The sequence below is a fragment of the Erinaceus europaeus genome, chromosome 1, assembly GCF_950295315.1.
Source record: "Erinaceus europaeus chromosome 1, mEriEur2.1, whole genome shotgun sequence".
Classification (NCBI taxonomy): domain Eukaryota; kingdom Metazoa; phylum Chordata; class Mammalia; order Eulipotyphla; family Erinaceidae; genus Erinaceus; species Erinaceus europaeus.
The window spans coordinates 80127558-80152606 of NC_080162.1; the positions used below are offsets into that span (position 1 = coordinate 80127558).

The following is a 25049-nucleotide window of genomic DNA, read 5'->3' on the forward strand; positions in this document are numbered from 1 at the left end:
TCTCCACGGGGAGTTGGGTGGTAGCGCAGAGGACTAAGCGCAGGTGGTGCAAAGCACAAGGACCGGTATAAGGATCCCGGTCCCAGCCCCAGGCTTCCCACCTGCAGGGGAGTCACTTCACAATTGGTGAAGCAGGTCTGCAGGTGTCTGTCTTTCTCTCCCCCCTCTGTCTCCCCCTCTTCTCTCCATTTCTCTCTGTCCTATCCAACAATGACGACATCAGTAATAACAACAGTAACTACAACAATAAAACAATAAGGGGAGCAAAAGGGAATAAATAAATATTTAAATAAATTTTTAAAAAGACTATTTCTCCACCAATATTGATCTATGAATACCATCTTATCAGTGAGCCAAAGAGTCAATGTATGTTCAGTGAAGAGGAGTGGAAATTTTAGTCTTCAGTAGGACTGGGTTATTAATTGTCTCAAACCAAAACTTTCCTTTTGGTCATAACAACAACTGTTGTATTTTCAACCTTATTTTTCTTTTCTAGGGCTAGTTGTTGAATTTCTTTAGCTAGTTCTCCTAAGCTATCATTTAGAGAAATGTCTCTTTGACCATGACAGAAATCTGTATGTTATAGGTTCCTTTAAGAGTTGTGAGGGGGGAGTCGGGCTGTAGCGCAGCGGGTTAAGCGCAGGTGGCGCAAAGCACAAGGACTGGCGTAAGGATCCCGGTTCGAACCCCGGCTCCCCACCTGCAGGGGAGTCGCTTCACAGGCAGTGAAGCAGGTCTGCAGGTGTCTATCTTTCTCTCCCCCTCTCTGTCTTCCCCTCCTCTCTCCATTTCTCTCTGTCCTATCCAACAACGACAACAACAATAATAACTACAACAATAAAACAACAAGGGCAACAAAAGGGAATAAATAAATAAAATAAATATTAAAAAAAAAAAAAGAGTTGTGAGGGGTAGTCCCAGAGGTGGCACAATGGATAAGGCATTGGACTTGTAAGCATGAGGTCCCAGGTTCAGTCCCCAGCAGCACATGTACCAGAGTGATGTCTGGTTCTATCTCTCTCTCCTATCATTTCTCATGAATAAATAAATAAATAAAAATTAAAAAAGAGCTGTGAGGGGCTGGGGAAATAGCATATGGTTATGCAAAAGACTTTTTAAAAAAGATTTTATTTATTTATTAGAAAGATAGGAGAGAGAAAGAACCAGATACCACTGTGGCACATGTGCTGCTGGGGATCAAACTTATGACCTTGTGCTTGAGAGTCCAACGCTTTATCACTGCTCCACCTCCCAGACCACACAAAAGACTTTTTTTCCCACAGATTTATTCATTTATTATAATCTATACACTACAAAACAATTAAAATTTGTTTGAAATCCCCCAGTAAACAGCAAATAAATAAAGAGTTTTAAGAAAAAAGAATTGGTTGAAATTGAGAGACATCTTTACTCATTTAGCTCCCTTCCTGCAGGTGGGAATAAGACCCTTGTGCATTGAACTGGGTGATGCACCTTCCAGACACTTAATTTCTCAGGGTTACTGATCTACTTAGTAAATGCCCACTGCCCCATATCCCAACCACACAGAGACTTTACCCTGATGCCTTCCATGTGATAGTACTAATTATAGCAAGGAATGGACTATACCCGTGAGAGCATCTTCTTGATGCACCTTCAATTCTTTAAAGAAACCTAATGTTCATCTTTTAGAAGCTGTTCATGATGCACTGTACAACTTGCCAGATAAAGGATCCCAATATAGTCGAATAAACTAAAGCCATGTGAAGACATCTCCCCTCTAAGCCAGCCATCAGAATTCCTAGTGAACGCTGCAAAATAATAAGAAATTAATCACAAAGACAGAGTGGAAAGAAAAAAATCTATACCCAGGTAGGGTCCTCTGGTGAATTGTTTCCTGCATGGATTGTTCCCTCAGTCATGGTCCATGGGACTCTAAGAAACTGAAGGCACACACTCAGAGGCCCAGTTTCATATCCAACACTGTGGAAAGGGAATATATATCATAGGGCAGAGCCCTGCACTCCCATGTACCACCTGGACAGAGCCTGGGGAGAGTGACCTCCCAGAGTATCCAGGCTGGTGCAAAAGACTTTCATGCCAGAGGCTCTAAGATCCCAGGTACAAGCCCCAGCACCACTAGAAGCCAGAGCTGAGCAGTGCTCTGGTCTCTCTCTGTATCTTTCTTCCAGACACCAAGTTAGAGATGCTACCATGACTCTATCCTGACTTCTTTGGGCAGATAACCTCACCAATGTGTCCTGGACCCTCAGAGCTCTGGTCCACTAGGGAAAGGTAGAAACAGGCTGGGGGGGTATGGATCGGCCTGTCAATGTCCATGCTCAGTGAGAAGCAGCTACAGAAGCCAGAATTCCTGCCTTCTGCTCCTCTAAAACAAACTTGATCCATACTCCCAATGGGGGAGAAATGATAGTATGAAGATAAGAGGGCTCTGAACTCCAGCTCCATCAGCACCCAGAGAGAGAGAAGGAAAAGGAGAGGGACACATGGAGGTAGTTATGATGCCATGAGTGGCTTGGAGGGGAAGAGAGGATTGAATTAAAAAAAAAAAAAGGGCAGTTATGTACAAATATGGTCAGATAGTTGTAGAGATGATGGTTGGCCCATGTCTACAACCTTAGGGGAGTTGTGGTGGATTGCAGTGGGTGGACTGGAGATTCAGAACTCTGGTGGTGGGAATGGTATGGATTCAAACCCCTATTGACAGGGAATTCTGTAATATAAAATAAATTTTAAAAATAATAAAAGAACAAGTTAATCATCCACATTTTGCAACAAGGGAAATATATCATCTAGATGAGCTTTTAGACAGGGGGGCAGGGGTCGGGGAAGTTGGGAAGGGGGACCTGGTTAAGCATACATAGTGCAAGGACCAGCGCAAGGATCCCCTCTCCCCACCTGCAGGGAGGACACTTCACAACCAGTGAAGCAGGTCTGCAGGTATCTGTCTCTCTTTCTCTCCCACTCTCTATCTCCTCATCCTCTCTCAATTTCTCTCTGTCCTATCCAATGAAACAAAACGTTAAATTTTTTTTTTAAAAGTGACCCCAGGAGCACTGGATTCATAGTTCAGGCACTGAGCCTCAGCAATACAAAGGAGGCAGAGAGAGGGAGAGGGAGAGGAAGCCATGTGGTGGTACACATGATTGGGTACACATGCACAAGGATCTGGGTTCAAGCCCCTGACCCCCACTGGCAGCTTCATGAGTAGTAAAGCAGTGCTTCAGGTCTCTTTCTCTCTCTCCCTCTCGATCTCCCCCTTATCTCAAAATTTCTGTCTCTGTCTCTGTCTCTTTCTTTTTATATTTATTGGATATAAACATCCAGAAATCAAGGAGTTAGGGGGAGATAGAGAGGGAGAGAGAGAGACACCTGCAGCACTGCTTCACGACTCACAAAGCTTTCCCCCTGGAGGTGGGGATTCGTGGATCCTTGCTTATTATTTTATGTGCATTCAACTAGGTGTGCCCCACCACCAGGCCCCTTCTCTCTGTATCTATCCAATAAATAAATAAAATAAAATAAAGAAAGAAGGAAGAGGAAGAAGAAGAAGCAGGAACTTATTTTGAGGGAGGAGAAAGGGAGATACAGACACTGAGAGGACTTTCCCTTAGATACTGTTCACAGTGCTCCCATTGGTGCCAAGGCTCTACCCAGGACCTTACACACAGGAGGGCATGTACTCTTATCAAATGTGCTGTCTTCTGGTCCCTGAAAACAATTTAAAAATAATTATAATAGCCATAAACATGTTAAAACTTCATATCAGCAGGAAGAAACAAGCCTATCTTTTACCCACATCTTTGTGTCAGAGCCCAGTTGACTTGTTCTCTGATGATACCACACCCTGAATCTCATTTCTGTGACAGAACAGGATATCATGACCTGAAATATGTGTCATAGATATCTGGATATGATCTTCATCAGTCATCAAGAATGCATGAAAAACAGCTAATTGCCATTCTCGAACCAAGTTCCCAAAATAAATGGGATAAAAAGACAGATCGAAATAATAACTTGGCTTGGATGCCTCCGTGCACTATGTTAGAAAAATGTTGTGTGATCCAGGAGGTGGTGCAGTGGATAAAGCATTGAATTCTCAAGCATGAGGTCCTGAGTTCAATCCCCGGCATTACAAGTACCAGAGTGATGTTGGGTTCTTTCTCTCTTCCTATCTTTCTCATTAATACATAAGTAAATAAATGAATAAATTCTTTTTTAAAGAAAAAAATTAAAATCTTGTCTGATAATATGTTGTAAAAAAAAAAACACTACAGGGGGCCAGGCGGTGGCACACCAGGTTATATATGTATACCAGAAAAAAATCACTAAAATGGGGGTCAAATAGTGGTGCACCCAGTTGAGCACATTGCTCCCCACCTGCAGAGGGAGGCCTCATGAGCAGTAAAGTGGGTCTGCAAGTGTTTTTTTTTTTTTCTCTTCCTCTCCCTCTTCCCATCCCTCTCAATTTCTCTCTGTCCTAATTAAAAAAAAAAATCAATGTTGTCTTTATTTGCATTTCTCTGACAATCAGCGACCTGGAGCAGTTTTTCATATGTTTGTTAGCCTTTTGGATCTCCTGAAATGAATGTCTTGTTCATATCCTCTGCCCATTTTTGGATGGGATCATTTACTTTTTTGGTGCTAAGTTTGCTGAGCTCTTTATATATTTTGGTGATTAGTCTCTTGTCTGATGTATGGCATGTGAAGATCTTCTCCATTCTGTGAGGGGTCTCTTTGTTTGTGTGATAGTTTCTTTGGCTGTGCAGAAGCTTTTCAATTTGATGTAGTCCCATTGGTTTGTTTCTGCTTTAGTCTTCCTTGCAATTGGGTTTGTTTCATCAAAGATGTCCTTGAGGTTTAGGTGGGAAAGTGTTCCACCAATGTTTTCCTCTAAGTATTTAATAGTTTCTGGTCTAATATCCAGGTTCTTGCTCCATTTGGAATTGATTTTTGTTTCTGGTGAGATAAGGTGGTTCAATTTCATTCTTCTGCATGTTACAACCCAGTTTTCCCAGCACCATTTATTGAAGAGAGCCTCCTTCTTCCATTTAATACTTTGGGCCCCCTTATCAAAGATTAGATGTCCATATGTGTGGGGGTTTAGTTCTGGGCTTTCGATTCTGTTCTACTGGTCTATGTGCCTATCTTTGTTCCAGTACCAGGCTGTTTTGATGATGATGGCCTTATAATATAGTTTGAGATCTGGGAGTGTGATGCCTCCATTTCTGTTTCTCTTCCTCAAGATGGTTTTGGCAGTTCTAGGTGTTTTCTGGTTCCAGATAAATGATTGTAGTTTTTGTTCTATTCTCTTAAAGAAGCTTGGTGGAACTTTGATGAGTATCACATTAAATTTGTATATGGATCTGGGGAGAATATTCATTTTGATTATATTTATTCTTCCAATCCATGAGCATGGGATGTCTTTCCATTTCTTGGTATCAGTTTCTTTTCCTTGAATAATGACTCATAGTTCTCAGTATACAACACTGAGATACCACCTCACTCCTGTGAGAATGGCATACATCAAAAAGGACAGCAGCAACAAATGCTGGAGAGGCTGTGGAGACAGAGGAACCCTTCTGTACTGCTGGTGGGAATGTAAATTGGTCCAGCCTCTGTGGAGAGCAGTCTGGAGAACTCTCACAAGGCTAGACATGGACCTTCCATATGATCCAGTAATTCCTCTACTGTGGTTATACCCCAAGGACTCCATAACACCCAACCAAAAGAGTGTGTACTCCTATGTTCATAACAGCACAATTCATAATAGCTAAAACTTGGAAGCAACCCAGGTGCCCAACAACAGATGAGTGGCTGAGAAAGCTGTGGTATATATACATAATGGAATACTATGCAGCTATTAAGAAAAATGAACCCATCTTCTCTGACCCATCTTGGACAGAGCTAGAAGGAATTATGTTAAGTGAGCTAAGTCAGAAAGATAAAGATGAATATGGGATGATCCCACTCATCAACAGAAGTTGAGAAAGAAGAACAGAAAGGGAAACTAAAAGGAAGGATTTGACTAAATTGAGAGTAGGGCACCAAAGTAAAAACCCTGTGGTGAGGGGGAGGGTGGAATGGGCTTCCCGGGGTGGCGGGGATGGGGGCGGGTGTAATGGGACACAGTCTTTTAGTGGTGGGAATGGTGTTTATGTGCACTCCTATTAAAGTGTAGTAATATAAGTCACTAATTAATATGAGAGGGGGAGAAATTGATTGTATGTCTCGAGCTTTTTAAAACAGACTGTCTTTTTAATACATAGGCTGAGTCTTTGATATGTGGACTCTTTCAAAAGCCTAGACCAGGTAGAACAGAAGCAACCGGTGGTACAGCTACATACAAGATGCTAGGTATTATACAGCAAACCCTAACAAAGGGACTTTTCAAAGTTAACTCAATTACCAAATAATGTGATGATAACAATAACTATCCACTGTCTTCTTAACCCTAAGACAGCAGGAACCTCACATTTCCACTATAGAGCCTGTGATTCCCCCAGTCCTGGAACCTTAGGGTGGGATCCACTTTCCTGCATGCTTCTCTTAATTCATATCAAATAATATTACATCCGCCGATCGCAACCTAATCAACACAACAAGTACCACCTCAGCATGTTTCACCTCAGGCTGTGTCCAGAGACTTCAGGTGTGGAATGACAACCCTTCAGCTTCATCACTCGGGTGAGACCTTTCCTTTCACAGGCAGTGAAGCAGGTCTGCAGGTGTCTATCTTTCTATCTCCCTCTATGTCTTCCCCTCTTCTTTCCATTTCTGTCCTAACAACGATGACATCAATAACAATAACAATAACTACAACAACAATTAAAAACAACAAGGGCAACAAAAGGGAAAATAAATAAATAAATATTAAAAAAAAAGAAATGAAAATTCAGGACTACATAAATAGCACACTGGGTAAGGAAGGTGCTTGCCATGTATGCTTCTCAGCTTTGAGCTCTGACACCAGATGGGGAGTGGGACACTGGGCGGGGGAACTTTGGTGTTGTAGTGTCTCTCCCTGTCTGAATTAAAAAGTTGGACCTGAGTGCTGAAACTGTGTACATGCAAGACCCTAATCCCTCCACCTCTCTCTCTCTCTTTTTCTCTCTCTCGCTTACTCGCTCTCTCCCTCTCTCTCTCTCTGTAACATGTACACTCAGCTGGGTATGTCACCATCTGCCTCCCTTCCTAAGTGTATTAAAAATTTATTTGTTGGGCTGTAGCGCAGCGGGTTAAGCGCACATGGCACAAAGCTCAAGGACTGGCGCAAGGATCCCGGTTCGAGCCCTGGCTCCCCACCTGCAGGTGAGTACCTTCACAGGCGGTGAAGCAGGTCTGCAGGTGTCTATCTTTCTCTCCCCCTCTGTCTTCTCCTCCTCTCTACATTTCTCTCTGTCCTATCCAACAACGATGACGTCAATAATAACTACAACAATAAAACAACAAGGGCAACAAAAAGGAATAAATAAATAAAATAAATATTAAAAAAATTATTTATTGGGAGGGCCTGGGTGGTGGCACACCTGGTTAAGTGCACGTGTCGCAATGTGCAAGGACCCGGGTTCGAGACCACAGTCCCCACCTGCAGGGGGAAAGCTTTGCAAGTGGTGAAGCAGTGTTGCAGGTATCTCTCTGTTTCTCTCCCATCTCTACCACCCCCTTCCTTCTCAATTTCTGCCTGTCTCTATCCAATAAATAAATAAAGATATTTTTAAAAAATTATTTATTGGGGGCTGGGAAGTAGTGTAGTGAGTTAAGCGCACATGGTGTGAAGCACAAGGACTGGCACAAGGATTCTTGTTCAAGCCCCAGGCTCTCCACCTGCAGGCGGGGTCACTTCATGGGCGGTGAAGCAGTTCTGCAGGTGTCTCTTTCCCCCTATCTCCCTCCCCTCCTCTCTCAATTTCTCTCTGTCCTATCCAACAACAACAGGAATGGTAACAATAACAACAAGGGCAATAACATGCAAAAAATGGCCTTCAGGAGCAGTGGATTCGTAGTGCAGGCACCGAGCCCCAGCGATAATCCTGGAGGCAATTAAAAAAAATTATTTATCTCAACCAAATCAGTGCAACCAGTGCCACCTCAACATGTTCCATTTTGGATTGTGTCCAGAGACGGCAGGCATGGAATGTCAGCTCCATTATTCTGCCACCAAGTTGCAGATACTACCATCATGCCAACCTAACTTCCCTGGGCAGATGACCTCACCAATGTGTCCTGGAACCCCACCTCTCCAGAGCCCTACTCCAAAAGGGAAAGACAGAAGCAGGCTAGGAGTATGGATCTATCTGCCAACCACCATGTCCAGTGGAGAAGCAATTACAGAAACCAGACCTTCCACCTTCTGCTACCAGAGGAATAAAGAATAGGAAAGCTTCCAGTGGAGGGGATGGGGTATGGAAATCTGGTGTTGGGAATAATGTGGGATTGTACCCCTCTTATCCTATGGCCTTGTCAATCATTATTAAATCAATAATAATAATAAAAGAACTACTGTATCTTCCAATGGAGGGATTGGTGATTCAGAACTCTGGTGGGAATGATGCTGAGTTGTACCCTGTTATCTTCTAAATTTGTAAATCAATATCAAATCTCTAATACAGATAATTAAAAATTATTTATTTTATTTTATTTTATTTTATTTATTTACCAGAGTATTACTCAGCTTTGGTTTATGGTGGTGCAGGAGACTGAACCTGGGATCTTTGATGCCTCAGTCATCAAAGTCATTTGCATAGCTGTTATGCTGTCTCTGGAGCCCACATAAAAGTCTTTTTTTTTAAAGGATTTTATTTATTTATTCACGAAGATAGGAGGAGAGAGAAAGAAAGAGAAAGAAAGAAAAAAAAAAAACCAGACATTACTCTGGTACATGTGCTGCCGGGGATTGAACTCAGGACCTCATGATTGAGAATCCAATGTTTTATATACTGTGCCACCTCCTGGAACACCATAAAAGTCTTTTTGTATAACTATTATGCTGTCTCCTTGGCCAGCAGATTGAACTCTTATACACAGATGGTGAAGACACAGAATGATCCACTTGAGAAAATAATATGGAAATCATGTTATGAAGTTAGACATACATACCCTTTAGCCCCACAATCCAACTCATGAGGGAACAAAAGAAAAATAATAAATTTTCAAAGACTTGCATGCAAATGTGCATCTATTAGTAGCTCCAAAAGAGGAAACAGTACATATGTACATGAACTGGCGATAAATAAACTTTGCTATACTTATCCATGGTATGATATATTGCTGAGCAGTAGAAATATCTACACATGCTATGAATGAATTTCAAAAGGCATTATGTTAAGTGATGAAAGTCATAATACAAAGGAATATATATTGTGCTACATTTATTTAAAAAAATACAGTGGCTAGAAACAGTATTTTTTACCAGACCCATAGTTGCCTGGGTATGTGCTAGGGAGGATGTGGGGAGAGAAGATTACAGGGCACAAATAAATTATTTTTATCTATTTATTTAATTTTTAATTTTTAATTAATTTTATTTTTTATTTCTTTATTGGGGAATTAATGTTTTACATTCAACAGTAAATACAATAGTTTGTACATGCATAACATTCCCCAGTTTCTCATATAACAATACAGCCCCCACTAGGTCCTGTCATCCTTCTTGGACCTGTATTCTCGCCACCCACCCACCCCCTCCCCAGAGTCTTTTACTTTTTTTTTATGTTGTTGTTCTACTCTTCATTTTATTTCTTTTTTTTTTTTAAATTTTTTAAAAATATTTATTTTATTTATTTTTTTCCCTTTTGTTGCCCTTGCTGTTTTATTGTTGTAGTTATTATTGTTGTTGTTGTTGTTGGATAGGACAGAGAGAAATGGAGAGAGGAGGGGAAGACAGAGAGGAGGAGAGAAAGATAGACACCTACAGACCTGCTTCACCGCCTGTGAAGTGACTCCCCTGCAGGTGGGGAGCCGGGGTTCGAACCGGGATCCTTATGCCGGTCCTTGTGCTTTGCGCCACCTGTGCTTAACCTGCTGCGCTACAGCCCGACTCCCTGTCTCAAACTTTTTAAAGCACACACTGAGTCTTTTTAATACATAGGCTGAGTCTACAGCAATGGTTTTCAACCTCAGGTGCTCATTTAGGGAGCATTTAAAAATCCTGATGCCAGTACCAGGAGGTAGCTCACTCAGTTGGACAGTTTTTTATACTCAAGATCTTGGGTTCAAGTTCCAGCAACAAAGGGGTAAATTCCACAGATGGTAGACTAGTGCTATGGTCTTTCCTCTTCTGTGTTTTTCTGATATTAAAAGAACAAAAAAGCTGTCCAGGAAAGGAGGAATCTCATATTCACAAGAGCCTAAATATATATTTGGGATGGATGATGTGCATATATTACAGTGTGTAAGGACCTAGGTTCAACCCCTGGAACCCCATCTGTAGGGAGGAAGCTTCATAAGTGGTGAAGCTTCTCTGTGCATGGTAACTTGTGCACTCTGCCTGGAATGCCACCACCCAGCCATGACACCACACTTTTGCTTATGCATATTACATTTCAGCCTCACTAAGTTACCTGAATTTCCTAAAATTATAGTAATTTTATGTCTTTGCACATTTCTTTTAAGTTTTACTGTCTGCCTAAAGACAAGCTTGCCCAGGCAGAGTGTATCACTTTTTGCAGAGAGCTGTAATTCTGTGTTTATGTTATGTTATGTGTTTTTTTCTATGTTCTTTTTCTTTGGGGGGGGGGGAGATTAAGAGTTTACAGTATATTGTCATCTGGGTATAATTTTCTTTCTTTTTAATTTTTTTATATTTATTTATTCCCTTTTGTTGCCCTTGTTTTATTGTTGTAGTTATTGTTGTTGATGTTATCGTTGTTGGATAGGACACAGAGAAATGGAGAGAGGGAAAGATGGAGAGGGGGAGAGAAAGACAGACACCTGCAGACCTGCTTCACCGCTTGTGAAGCGACTCCCCTGCAGGTGGGGAGTCGGGGGCTTGAACTGGGATCCTTAAGGCAGTCCTTGTGCTTTGCGCCACCTGCGCTTAACCTGCTGCGCTACCGCCCGACTCCCCTGGGTATAATTTTCTATCTCATTCTTATGAGATATTTTCAAAACACTTTCAATCCCAACTTGGGTCCTTTTTTTCCACCATCATCATCATTGTTGTCTTCATCATCATTATCATCATGCACCAAGACCTCCTCCTACCCCTCACTTTGCCCTCCTTTCTGAGTCTTTTGCTTTGGTGCAACACATACAAGTTATATACTGAGAACAGGAATATTTTTGGTCAGTTTTTTTTTTTTTTTTGCCTCCCGGGTTATCACTGGAGCTCGGTGCCAGCACTATGAATTCACTGCTCCTGGAGGCCATTTTTCCCATTTTGTTGCCCTTGTGGTTGCTATTGTTACAATAACATAATATTGTTGTGTTGTTATTGTTATTGTTGTTATTATTGCTATTGTTGTTGGATAGGATGGAGAAAATGGAGAGAGGAGGGGAAGACAGAGAGGGGGAGAGAAAGACAGACACCTGCAGACCTGCTTCACCACTTGTGAAGCGACCTCCTTGCAGGTGGAGACCTGGGGACTCAAACTGGGATTCTTACTTCAGTCCTTGCACTTTGCACCATGTGTGCTTAATCCACTGTGCTACCTCCCAGCCCCCCAGTTTTTAAAATTTATTTATTATTACTATTATTATTTAACTAGAGCACTGTTCAGCTCTGGCTTATGGTGGTGCGGGAGATTGAACCTGGGACTCTGGAGCCTCAGGCATGACAGTCTGTTTGCATAACCATTATGCTATCTACCCTCCACCCCTAGTTTTTTTTTTTTAATTTTTAAAAATATTTATTTATTCCCTTTTGTTGTCCTTGTTGTTTTATTGTTGTAGTTATTATTGATGTCGTTGTTGTTGGATAGGCAGAGAGAAATGGAGAGAGGAGGGGAAGACAGAGAGGGGGAGAGAAAAACACCTGCAGACCTGCTTTACCGCCTGTGAAGCGACTCCCCTGCAGGTGGGGAGCTGGGGGCTCGAACCGGGATCCATATGCTGGTCCTTGCGCCTTGCGCCACCTGCACTTAACCCACTGCGCTACCACCCGACTCCCAGTTTTGTTTTTTTTTTAAGTTTTTATTTACTAATGAGAAAAATAGGAGGAGAAAGAACATGACATCACTCTGGCACATATGAATCAGGGATTGAATTCAGGAACTCATGCTTCAGAGTCTAATGCTTTAGCCACCTCCTGGACCAGATATAGTTAGTTTTTTACATCCCAGCACTCAGTAAAAAGTCAGGCCCAGGGACCAGGTGGTGGCACACCTGGCTTAGCACGCATGTGAAAGGACTCCGATTTGCGCTCCATTCTGCACCTATACAGGAAAAGGTTTGTGAGTGGTGAAGCAGTGTTGCAGGTCTCTCTTTCTCAAAATTTTATTTATTTATTAATGAGAAAGATAGGAGGAAAGAGAGAAAGAATCAGACATCACTCTGGTACATGTGCTGCTGGAGATTGAACTCAGGACCTCATGCTTGAGAGTCCAATGCTGTTCCACCTCCTGCACCACAAAATCTTTTGTTCTTCTTCTTCTTTTAAATTATTTTTTATCTTTATTTGTTGGATAGAGACATTCAGAAATCAGGAGGGGTGGTCTGGGAGGTGGTGCAATGAATAAACCATTGGACTCTCAGGCACAAGGTCCTGAATTCAATCTCTTGAGAGTACACGTATCTAAGTAAAGTCTGGTTCTTTCTCCCTCTCTTTCATCTTTCTTATTAATACATAAATAAAATACTTTAAAAAATCGGGAGGGAAGGAGGAGATAGGAAGAGAGACAGAGAGACACCTGCAGCATTGATTCACCACTTAGAAAGCTTCCCTCCTGCAGGTGGGGACTGGGGGCTTAAACCTGTGTGCTCAACCAGCTGCACTACCACCCAGCCCCCCACATAATCTTAATTAACATAATACATCTTAAGCTATACATCTCATGTGGAGAAATACTCCTGAAAGGATTCCTAAGAGGGAAGTAAGTCTTTTTCTTAATTCACTACCATAATTATTAGTTGCACACATTAACTCCAGGGTCCTGAAATAATTCTGTGCCTTTATATGTAAGACTTTTAAAAAAACTGAGGTGAAATGAATCAAACATAAAATTAACAAATTAGGGCGGAGGGTAAATAGTATAATGGTTATGCAAACGGCCTCTCATGCCCAAGGCTCCAAAGTCCCAGGTTCAAGTCCCTGCACTACCATAAGCCAGAGATGAACAGTGCTCTGGTAAAACAAACAAAAAGCCCCTGAAAATTAACAACTTAGAAACATGTAAGTAGGGAGTCGGGAGGTAGCGCAGCAGGTTAAGTGCACGTGACGCAAAGCGCAAAGACCAGCATAAGGATCCCGGTTTGAGCCCCTGGCTCCCCACCTGCAGGAGGGGTCGCTTCACAGACGGTGAAGCAGGTCTGCAGGTGTGTGTCTTTCTCTCCCTCTCTGTGTCTTCCCCTCCCCTCTCCTCTCCATTTCTTTCTGTCCTATCCAACAACGAAGACAGACAACAATAATAACTACAATAAAACAAGGGCAACAAAAGGGAATAAATAATTTTTTTTTTTTTAAAAAAAGAAACATACAACTAATGTCATTTAGTTAGGTGGGGAGCCAGGGCCTTGAACCGGGATCCTTGAGTGGGTCCCTGCACTTAGTGCGATGTGTGCTTAACCCAGTGTCCCACCACCCAGGAGCTCCCCCTCCCCCATTCACTTTCTAACTCCTAGAAACCAAAACTGTTTAACTTTTTAAAAAAAACTTTGATCTTTATTTATAAAAAGGAAACACTGACAAAAGACATAAGAGGGGTACAACTCCACACAATTCCCACCAGAACTCCATATCCCATCCCCTCCTGATAGCTTTCCTATTCTTTATCCTTCTGGAAGTATGGACCCAGGGTCATTATGGGATGCAGAAGGTGGAAGGTCTGGCTCTGTAATTGCTTCCCCGATGAACATGGGCATTGGCAGGTCGATCCTGACTCCCAGCCTGTCTCTCTTTCCCTAGTGGGGAGGGACTCTGGGGAAGCGGGACTCCAGGACACATTGGTGTGGGGTTGTCTGTCCAGGGAAGTCAGGTTGGCATCATGTTAGCATCTGGAACCTGGTGGTCTCTCCAGAGAATCCCAGGTTGTAAGCTGCTTCCTTTTGGAGCTCACATCAGGTGTTGTCTCCAAGTCACCATCTTGGCTCCAAAAATGTTAACTTTTAACGTGCCCTTATATACTTAAAGGACACACAACAGATACACAGATAAAGATTCTAAATGACTGTTAAGTTGCTTATCACACAAAAACAAGTACTAGTGTTGCAATAATCTCAAAGTAGTAATGCTTTATTAACATTATATACACTTATTTTAATGACACTGATGAAAAATGACACAATAGACACAGCTACATAAAAATATATACAAAGATTCAAGGTAGACTTGATATTATTTGGTTTACAATGTGTGTAGATACTACACAAAAAGGAAGATCTAATTTTCAGAAAAGTAAAACAACTAAACTCACTTTTCTTTTTTTCTTAAATATTTACTTATTCCCTTTTGTTACCCTTGTTATTTTTTATTGTTGTAGTTATTATTATTGTTGTTATTGATGTCATTGTTGGATAGGACGGAGAGAAATGGAGAGAGGAGAGGAAGACAGAGAGATCAAGAGAAAGACACCTGCAGACCTGCTTCACAGCCTATGAAGCAACTCCCCTGCAGGTGGGGAGCCAGGGGCTCGAACCAGGATCCTTAGACCAGTCCTTGCCTCACTTTTCTTTTTAAAGGTAAGAATAAAATTCCTGGGGGGCAGATGGTGGTGCATCTGGTTGAGCGCACATTACAGTGCGCAAGGACTTAAGTTTGAGCGCCCCAGTCCCCACCTGCAGGGCGAAAGCTTCACAAATGGTAAAGCAGGGCTTCAAGTGTTTCTTTCTCTCTCCCTCTCTATCACCCCCTTCCCTCTCAATTTCTGACTGTCTCTATCCAGCAAATAAATAAAGACAAAAAAAAAGAATTTAATTCCTGACAATATTCTTTTTTTTTTTCCTCCAGGGTTATTGCTAGGACTCAGTGCCTGCACCACAAATCCACTGCTCCTGGAGGGCATCTTTTCTTTCCATTATTGTTGCTTTTGCTATTGTTGTTGCTGCTGAGAGGGGAGAAAGACAGGGGCTGAGAAAGAGACACCTGCAGACCTGCTTCACTGCTTGCAAGGCAACCACCTTGCAGTTGAAGAGCCTAGGGCTCAAACTGGGATCCTGGCGCCTGTCCTTGCACTTCACATTATGTGCACTTAACCCAGTGCACTACTGCCCATCTCCCCTGACAATATTAATTCTAATTTACATTGAAGCTTTGACTAATTTAAAATAGGCAGGGTTAGACATAAATTTATCTAAATAGTGAACATTAAAAAATAAGGTTTGTAGGGGTTAGGCAGTGGTGCACCTGGTTGAGCACACATTTTACAACATACAAGGACCCAGGTTCGAGTCCCCAGTCCCCACCTGCAGAGGGAAAGCTTTGTGAGTGGTAAGGCAGGCTGCAGGTGTCTCTCTGCTTCTATCTCCCCTTCCCTCTCAATTTCTGACTGTCTCTATCCTATCAGTAAAGATAATAATAAAATAATAATGTTTACAGTTTTAAAACTATACAGTTAATAACATTTTCTCAAAATTAAGAATGGTTTATCCATCTTCTTTCAAATTCTGGAAATACACTTAAAAATGTGAACAATATATAGCTGATTCTTTGGAAAGCTGAACCCCTAGTATTGGAAAAGATCCTTAAGGGGTCCTAGTGATTAAAACCCTAATGGGAAATTTACAGTGCAGCAATAATAATAAGAACATAGAAAGGCACATAATAAGCATCTATTTTACTGATGTGTATAAAGTAATCATGAAGAATTACTGAAATCATGAAGTAATGTTAATATGATTATGAAAAAGATTTCAACTACTCCTAGGGAGTCAGATATTGAAAATGACTGTCTTAAGACCTCAAAAATAGTATCTCACACATTATCACTGTGAAGAGAAAAAAAAACATGAAAAAATTATTCTCAGTCCATCTATATTTTAGCCTATTGACCTGAGAAGCTACTTACTAGTCTCAAAAATTACATGACATTATATAACTAATGGTTCAAAAAACCAAAATGATAGTTTACAAAAGGAGGAAGTATCCCTTTTACTAAGTTGTGATACAAGGCTAAGAATAGTTTAGGGCCTTGAAAGCAAGGAGTGGGGAAGTAGGTGGCCTAAGATTCAAATATGATTATAGTCACAAAGAGAAAGGCCATGAGAAGGGATCTAGACAACCCAGAATGGTAGTAGTATTTGAATCTGGAGCTACCACAGTGGGTTCAAAACAGGCTGGTACATCATCTTGCCCAAGTGTTGTGGGAACCAGATCTGAGTCAGCATTAAATTAAGGCTACAGATATAACAAAGCAGACTTATGAAAAAGTATTTACCTACATATCATGAAGCACAGAAAAGGAAAACACTTGATTATTTGAAAAAGTGAGTTTAAAAGTTGCAAGGCTTCTCTTTACCTCTACAAACAAACCAAAGGAACAGTTATTTTAAAAAGTCTAAAAAAAAAAAAAAAAACTAAGATGAGTGTAATATTCAAAAGGCACTTAAAACATTCCTTTCTAATCCAATTCAAAATACATCTGTAAAGTACATGTTGGATAAACGTAAATAAAGGGAATAATTTTGGTGCAATTTTTCTTATAACCCAGTGATAATGACCATCTCCAGGGCTGAAACATTTGAAGGCTAGAGCCCCAACTTGCTTCTAACAATATGAAAGTGCTTTAATCATAGAAAAAGGAGGAACACTAGTGATTTGCTCTTTCACTGACAACATCCTGTAGCCGCTTAAGTAGAACATCATCATTTTCTTGACAGAGACGTTTGGAAGGTGATTCTGCATCACCATCAATAGCTATTGCTCGCTTCTTGGTTCTTTGATCACCTTGTCTTATCATGTTGTTGATATCTCTTAAACTCTGCACAAAAGTAAAGGACACATATGAGTAAATGGGAAAAGAACTAAGTTAATAACTTTTCTTTGGCCTCTATACTCTACCCAAAGCTAAATACTGGGTAGAGATTATAATTTATAATTTAGGCTTAGATTTATATTAGATTTAGATTATAATTTATAATTTAGGCTTACCTAATAAGGGTGATTAAAAGTAATCTTTTCAGGTGGTTTTTGAAACCTAAGTTTACCTTAGGGTAGCATTTCTCAAGACCAGATGCAGCACAAGCACCTAGGAACTTAAGAATGTAGATTCTCCATAGTCTCAAAGGTGGCATACCGGATAAATTGCTGAACTCTCAAGCACGAGATCCTGAGTTTGATCCCTGGCAACACATGTACTGATGTACCAGAGTGATATCTGGCTCTTTTCTCTCTCATTAATAAATAAAATCTTTAACATAAATTTTCTCATTTTATACTTACTGTATTAGGTACTTTGGAGATGGAGTTGAGCAATCTTATGTTCTAGCAAGTTCTCCAGGTGATACTGATGCTTCCTAAAATTTGAAGTCCTTTTCCTAACATGATTTTTATTTACTTTTTTCATTTTGCTGGGGATTGAACTCAGGACAGCAATGCTTTCCTGAGCTATAATGTGCTTAATGATAATCTGGGATCTTGTTTAAACGCAGCCTCAGATTCAATAGCGTTGGCTCAGTGTCTGTACTACAAGTCCACTGGAGGCTATTTTTTCCCTTTTTTTGCCCTTGTTGTTTATCGCTGGGATCCTTACTCCGGTCCTTGTGCTTGGCACCATGTGCACTTAACCCGATTCGCCACTGCCCGGCTCCCTATCATTGTTATTATTATTGTTGTTACTGCTGTCATTGTTGTTGGATAGGAGAGAAATTGAGAGAGGAGGGGTAGACAGAGAGGGGAGAGAAAGACACCTGTAGACCTGCTTCACTGCTTGTGAAGCGACCCCCCTGCAGGTGAGGAGCTGGGGTCTGGTACTGGGATCCTTATGTCAGTCCTTGCGCTTTGTGACATGTGCACTTAACCTGCTGTGCTACCACCCGGCCCCCAATTCATACTTATTAATGGTAACACTACAGAAACAAAAGAGAATAAGTTTACTAACTAGTAATCTGAAATCAGTTTGTTAACACATGCACTTAAATTGTTTTTGGAGTAAAGTTTGTGTGTATTTTACCTTAGAAGGGCTTCCATTGAACTTGTACAAGAGAGCACTTCTTGGTGTAAGATCTGATCCATGCTTGTGTGGGGAAACATAAATGGAGTGCTGTTGGGAAATGCGACGTGGGGAGCCTGGCTGCTGCTTAATATTCGGGAAAGGAGAGAGTGGTGGAGCTTCCATCTGAAATATAAGCCAAAACCAATTTTTCCAGTTATTATTCTCATTATTATTTGCCTCCAGGGTTATTGCTGAGGCTAAGTGCCTGCACTATGAATCCACTGTTCCTGTGGCCATTTTTTTCTTGTTTTTTGGATAGGACAGAGAGAAATTTGAGAGGGGAAGGGAAGACCAAGAGGGGAAGAGAAAGACACTGCAGACCTACTTCACCGCTTATGAAGTGACGCCCTTGCAGGTGGGGAGCCGAGGGCTTGAACCAAGATCCTTGTGCAGGTCCTTGCGCTTTCAACTATGTGCACTTAACCCGGTGTGCCACCATCAGGCTCCCTCAACTATTTTTTAATTAAATATTTTTAAAATTAATAAATGTATGCTTGTGTGAGACAGACAAATAAAGAAGAGAATGAGAGAGACCAAAGTGCTGCTTAGCTCCGGCACGCAAAGTGGCGGGGGCTGAACCTGAAGCCTCAGCCTTATCAGTCTTGTGCTCTGTAGTGAGCTGTTTCCCTGCCTCCCAAAAGTAACTGTTTAAAAGTATTTATTTTTTGTTGACGGGGTATGGGTAGGGAGACAACTGGAGTATCACTCTGACACGTGATGCTTGAGAGCTTGGCACTTAGTCCACGGAGCAAGTCCTGGGCTTCTAAAGAAAAATGAAAAAAGAGGGGCCTGAGGACTTGTGTATGTAACATGTGGGCTCAGCCAGGTGTGCCACCACCTGATTGGCGCCCCCCCAACACACACACACTTCATTCTTTTTCATTCAGGTAGAGAAGGATCCAGGTTTGAGCCCCCGGTTCCCACCTACAGGGGGAAAACTTCACTAGCAGTGAAGCAGGTCTGCAGGTGTCACTCTCCAACTCTGTATCTGCCCCCCCCCCCCCAATTGCTCTCTGTTCTACCCAATAAAATGGAAAAAATGGCCACCAGGAGCAGTGGATTCATAGTGTTCACAATGAGCCCCATCGATAACCCTGGAGGCAAAAAAAAAAAAACAGCAAGAGAGATACTATAGCACTGTTCCACCATCCATAGAGCTTCTCCATGTAATAGGGTCTGAATCCAAGGTCTTGTGTTTGTGGTATGATGTATGTTCTACCAGCATGGTAAGGGGAGCTATCTTTTAGCCCACCTCAATTATATTTTAAAAAATGAAATAAAATAGCAAAATAAACTTATAATCTAACAATGACTATACTCATTTAATATATTTTTTTAAACTTTACTTTGATAGGGGAGAAGCTGAGAGGAGAGAGACTTTCAGCACTGCTTCACCTCTTGTGAAGCTTTCCTCTTACAGGTGGGGACTGGTGGTGGCTTGAATCCAGGTCCTTGTACTTCGTGCACCACTGTCTAGCCCCCCATGACTACAGATATTAATAAAGTTGTAAGACTTAAACATACCACATAGTCCTGATTTGATAAATCATATTTCAATGCAAATGACTTCACTCTTCCTACATATATTGTATTGTAAAATTTGATGAGATCACCTCTTTCCTCTTTTATTGGTCCACTTTTATTGAAGCAGTCAGGTGTTTTTGTAGCATCTTTAAAGTCTGTTAACAACAAAGGATTCAATGTTTAATAGATGAATTTCTCTATGAGAAGTAGAAGGAGAGAGAACCAGAGCATCAATTGAAAATCAAACTCAAGACTTCATGTTTGAGTATCCAATTCTTTCTCTATTTTTTTTTTAAATTTATTATTGGACAGAGACAGAAACTGAGAGGGGAGTGGGACATAGAGAGGGGAAGAGACAGAGAGATAACTACAGCCCTGCTTTACCACATGTGAATCTTTCTCATTGTAGGTGGGGAGCCCACATATATTATGTATAAATTAAGTCGAAACTCAGAGAAATGCAAACATGTAGACTTAAGCTGTTATTCTTCTCTGTATACTACTTCACTATGAGTATCCCTATCTTCTTTTGCGTTCTCTGTCATTGGTGGTTTTTAGAGGGGCACCAGCCATGATGGGGGTTTAGCTAAACTGAGCTCCAGAGTATGACTAATAGCAGCAGATAGCAAAAGATATTATATGGGCACTTTGAGAAAAGTTAATTGAATAAATGTAAAAAAAAAATTGGGGGAGTCAGGCAGTAGCGCAGAGGGTTAAGCGCACATGGCACAAAGCGCAAGGACTGGCATAAGGATCCCTGTTCCAGCCCCCAGATCCCCACCTGTAGGGGAGTCGCTTCACAAGTGGTGAAGCAGGTGTCTTTCTCTCTCCCTCTCAGTCATCCTCTCCTCTCTCCATTTCTCTCTGTTCTATCTAACAATGACGACATCAATAACAACAACAATAATAATTACAACAAGGGCAACAAAAGGGAATAAATAAATTTTTAAAAAAATATATTTTATTTTATTTATTTATTCCCTTTTGTTGCCCTTGTTGTTTTGTTGGTTATTGTTGTTGTTGTTGTTGGATAGGACAGAGAGAAATGGAGAGAGGAGGGGAAGACAGAGGGGGAGAGAAAGATAGACACCTGCAGACCTGCTTCACCGCCTGTGAAGCGACTCCCCTGCAGGTGGGGAGCCGGGGTTCGAACCGGGATCCTTATGCCGGTCCTTGTGCTTTGCGCCACCTGCGCTTAACCTGCTGCGCTACAGCTCGACTCCCAAATAAAATATTTTTTTAAAAAAACCTATCCAATGGTGGTGGTACAGACCAAGAATATCTAGTGATATTGGACTCAAGAATTCTACACACACACACACACACACAAATAGGAGGAGAAAGTTACTTGATTCTATAACCTGGATTTAAGCAAACCAAGGAATATTATCTTGGGAAGAACAATTCTGGTTCTAAAGCAAATTCATAATTAGGTATACAGTAATTACTGTTTAAAAAATACACAGCTTATGCAGTTAATTTTTCATTGAGTATATTATATCCCACCTAAAGTCAGGTTTTGCTGAGACATCCTTGTTGTACTCAGTAAGTGTAATAAAAAAAAAAAGTTTTTTTTCCCTTTGGTATTTTGTCAGTTTAAAGCCTAATGTGCTTCTCAATGCTTTGAAAAGGCTCTGGGGTAATATATATATAATTTATAGCCTAAGCATCCTTCAATGGGCCAGATTCCAAGATTATTATTAAAAGATTTTTGGGTAAGTTTTCAAAACTTCAAATCCCAGTAGATAACGTAATAGTCATAAATATCTGTATAATTGAAAAAAAAAAGTCAGGGCTTGGGAGGCAGCATAGTGAGTAAAGTGTTAGGCACTAAATCTTGAGCCCTGGAGTTAAGTCCCCAACACTGTATGTGTCAGCTGGTGTCCTCTTTCTCTCTACTTTTCTTTCTCATTAATAAATATGCTTTCTCACAAGCAGTGAAGCAGGTCTGCAGGTGTATATCTCTCCCCCTCTGTCATCCCCTCTTCTCTCCATTTCTCTCTGTCCTATACAACAATGACGACATCAAGAACAACAACAATAAAACTACAACAAAAAAGGGCAACAAAAGAGAATAAATATTAAAAAATAAATATGCTTTTATAAATAAAGTCTTTGATCAGCCAATTTTCTCTAAAAATATATCCTGAAAATGGGACCAAATATTAAGCAATAATGATGTTTCTTACAAAGTTGTATATAGTTGAAACAACTTAAAATTTTCTATTGTGGAGTTAAAAAAACAAAACAAGGGAGCCAGGCACAGCAGGTTAAGCTCACATGGAGCAAAGTGCAAGGGTCAGCATAAAGATCCCGATTCAAGCCACTGGCTCCCCACCTACAGAGGAGTTGCAGGTCTGCAGGTGTCTATCTTTTTCTCCCCCTCTGTCTTCCCTTCCTCTCTCCATTTCTCTGTCCTATCCAACAACAACGACAGCAATAACAATAATGACTATAATGACGATAAACAAGGGCAACAAAAGGGGAAAAATAAAAATAAATAAATAAATAAAAACAACAGCACATAAATACACATTTATTGAACCTGCAGGTGGAAAGCTTCACAAGTGGTGAAGTAGTGCTGCGGGTATCTCTCTCTCTCTCTCTATCCCTCCCTTTCCTCTTGATTTCTGACTGTCTCTATCCAATAAATAAATAAAGATAATAAAAAAATTAAATAATACACATTAACTGAAAGATAAAATAAGGAAAAGGAGATGGGTAAATGATATATTTTCGTAACTCATCAACTTGATAAATATCAATAATCTGATAATCCTTTCTTTGAAATAAATTTAGTAGTTTCTAAAATCTGAGCATGATGGTATGAGATGAGTAGCAGCCTTGCTAGAACGCTGAGGGGTGAATAGGATATACTGAGTTGTGGGAAAAGTCACGACATTTTTCTAGGCCTTTCTAAGCACAAATGTGTCATGACTTTTCCAACAACCCCTGTCTCATCAGGCAGATAGGCCTTTGGTAGTTATCTTACTCTCCCTATCATTCAGAGTTATTTTGAATTTTATTAAGTACCTTTTAAAGTAATTTTAACATGTATAAATAGACTATGAGACTTTCTGAAGCTCAAGGTTTAAAGGCATCAATAGTTTCTATGCACAGCCTCTTTGAAGATAGGTACTTGATCCAATTTATCTCAAACTTAAGTTTCTTATGCATATACATATACATTATTCACCCCACTTACTGTGGGTCCATGTTACCTAACATCCGCTATGTTTTGGGCAATTTAACCAAAGTTGTATTACATCTGGAATGTTAAGTTAGGCAACTTACCACAATCTTTCATTTCAAAATCACTATTTATGTTTTTATTGTATGTCAAAATTTCTCTTGGGATACTTTTCAACAGTACACTTCTATAAACCTAAAAGTCAGAGAAGAAAAAGATACTGCTGATTCATGAAGAAGAGAAAGTCAAGCAAAACCGAAATAAGAACTGCAAATTGCTGAACTAACTAAAAAGTATTTGTTCATATGGGTACTATAAATAGTAAGATGCTATTACCCTTGTAAATAATATTGTAAATATCTTAGAAGAGGGGATACAACAACAACAATGAAAAACAACAAGGGCAACAAAAAGAGAAAATAAATAAATATTAAAAAAAGAAGAAGAGGGGATACTGAAACAGAGCCTAATACCTAAAGTATGCCGTTGTAGAAGTTTACAAAGTAGAATTAAATACCTAAGAAGCAACAAATGTTGGTGAACAGGTTTTGCCAAATGAAAGTAATTTCAAAGACCTAAACTTACTCTTCCTTTTATTTTTTTAATCTTTTAAAAATATTTATTTATAAATATATTGGACACATAAATTGTGAGGGAAGAGGAGACAGAGAGGGACAGAGAAAGAGAGAGACATACAATACTACTTCACTGCTTATAAAGCTTCCTCCCTTCAGGTGGGAATGGGGGCTAGAACCTGGGTCCTTGCAATGGTAATGTGTGCACTCAACCAGGTGCTACCATCTTGCCCCCCAAATTCATTCATTTTCTCCTGCCTTCCCTTTTTCCCATTCTCTCTCTCTCTCTCTCTCTCTCTCTCTCTCTCTCTCTCTCCCTTTTTGCCTCCAGGGTTATCACTGGGGCTTGGACAAATCTACTGCTCCTGGAGGCTATTTTTTCCCTTTTGTTATCCTTGTTGTTTATCGTTGTTGTTATTATTATTGTTGTTACTGCTGTCATTGGTGTTGGATAGGACAGAGAGAAATCAAGAGGAGGGGAAGGCAGAAGGGAGAAGAGAAAGACACAGATCTGCTTCACCACTAGTGAAGCCACCCCCTGCAGATGGGGGCTGGGGGCTTGATCTGGGATCCTTGTGCTGGTCTTTGAGCTTTGTGCTATGTGCGCTTAACCTGCTGTGCTACCCACTCCCCAGCTCCTCTCTCTTTTTTAAAAAAATTTTTTTGTATTATTCATTTCTTTATTCATTTATTGGATAGAGATAGAAAATCAAGAGGGAAGGGGGAGTTAAAGAGGGAGAGACACAGAGAGAAACCTGCAGCCCTGCTTCACAACTCACAAAGCTTTCCCCCTGAAGGTGGGGATGGGGCTAGAACCCAGGTCCTTGGGGCCAGGCGGTGGCACACCTGGTTAAGTGCACACACTACAGTGCACAAGGACCCAGGTTCAAGCACCTGGTCCCCACCTGCAGGGGGAAAGCTTCATGAATAGTGAAGCAGTGCTGCAGGTGTCTGTCTCTCTCCCTCACTATCTCCCCATCTCTCTCAATTTCTCTCTGTCTCTATCCAATAATAAAAAAATAATAATAATAAAGAAATTTAAAAAAAATTAAAAAAAGAACCCATGTCCTTGTGCACTGTAACATTTGCACTCAACCAGGTACACCGCCACCTGGCCAGCCTTCATTTCCTTCCTTCTGTGAGAAATGGCCCAGTTGGTTGTAGCCTTTTCACTGATATTTATTGATCCAGTCAGACTACAGACCCGTGACCCTTACACGTCTATGTGACTACAACCATGCCTTGTTTTTCTTCAAAGTTAGCTTAGAGTTCCCAGCCCCCTCCTCACTCTTTCTTTCCCATCATAGTCACATTGTAAGCTTAGAATCCCCGGCCCCCTCCTCACATCCGTTCCCATCTCCTTTTTCCTGAATTGTGAGCCAATTCCTTCTCGCCAAATGGAAAAAGGAGAGTTTGTTCCCATGTCCTAGTAATGTATAAAAGGATTCTGAAGAT

General features: G+C 40.8%; 1 protein-coding gene and 1 non-coding gene across 4 annotated transcripts in view; both read right to left on the reverse strand.

Moving 5' to 3' along the window:
• Positions 1-1867: 1867 nt before the first annotated feature.
• LOC132542827 (small nucleolar RNA SNORA73 family) lies at positions 1868-2062 on the reverse strand. Its single transcript, XR_009553795.1, has one exon. It is a non-coding gene; the product is annotated as a small nucleolar RNA SNORA73 family (small nucleolar RNA).
• A 12300-nt stretch (positions 2063-14362) lies between these two features.
• RBL1 (RB transcriptional corepressor like 1) overlaps positions 14363-25049 on the reverse strand; it is a 49381-nt gene continuing 38694 nt past the window's right edge. For all 3 annotated transcript variants that reach the window (XM_060189584.1, XM_007518440.3, XM_060189588.1), the window contains 4 exons: positions 23124-23214; positions 19830-19984; positions 18264-18428; positions 14363-17072 (listed from right to left, as the gene is read on the reverse strand). In XM_060189584.1, coding sequence (XP_060045567.1) covers positions 16902-17072; positions 18264-18428; positions 19830-19984; positions 23124-23214 — 582 coding nt within the window. In that variant the 3' untranslated portion in view covers positions 14363-16901. The remainder of the gene's footprint in view (positions 17073-18263; positions 18429-19829; positions 19985-23123; positions 23215-25049) is intronic.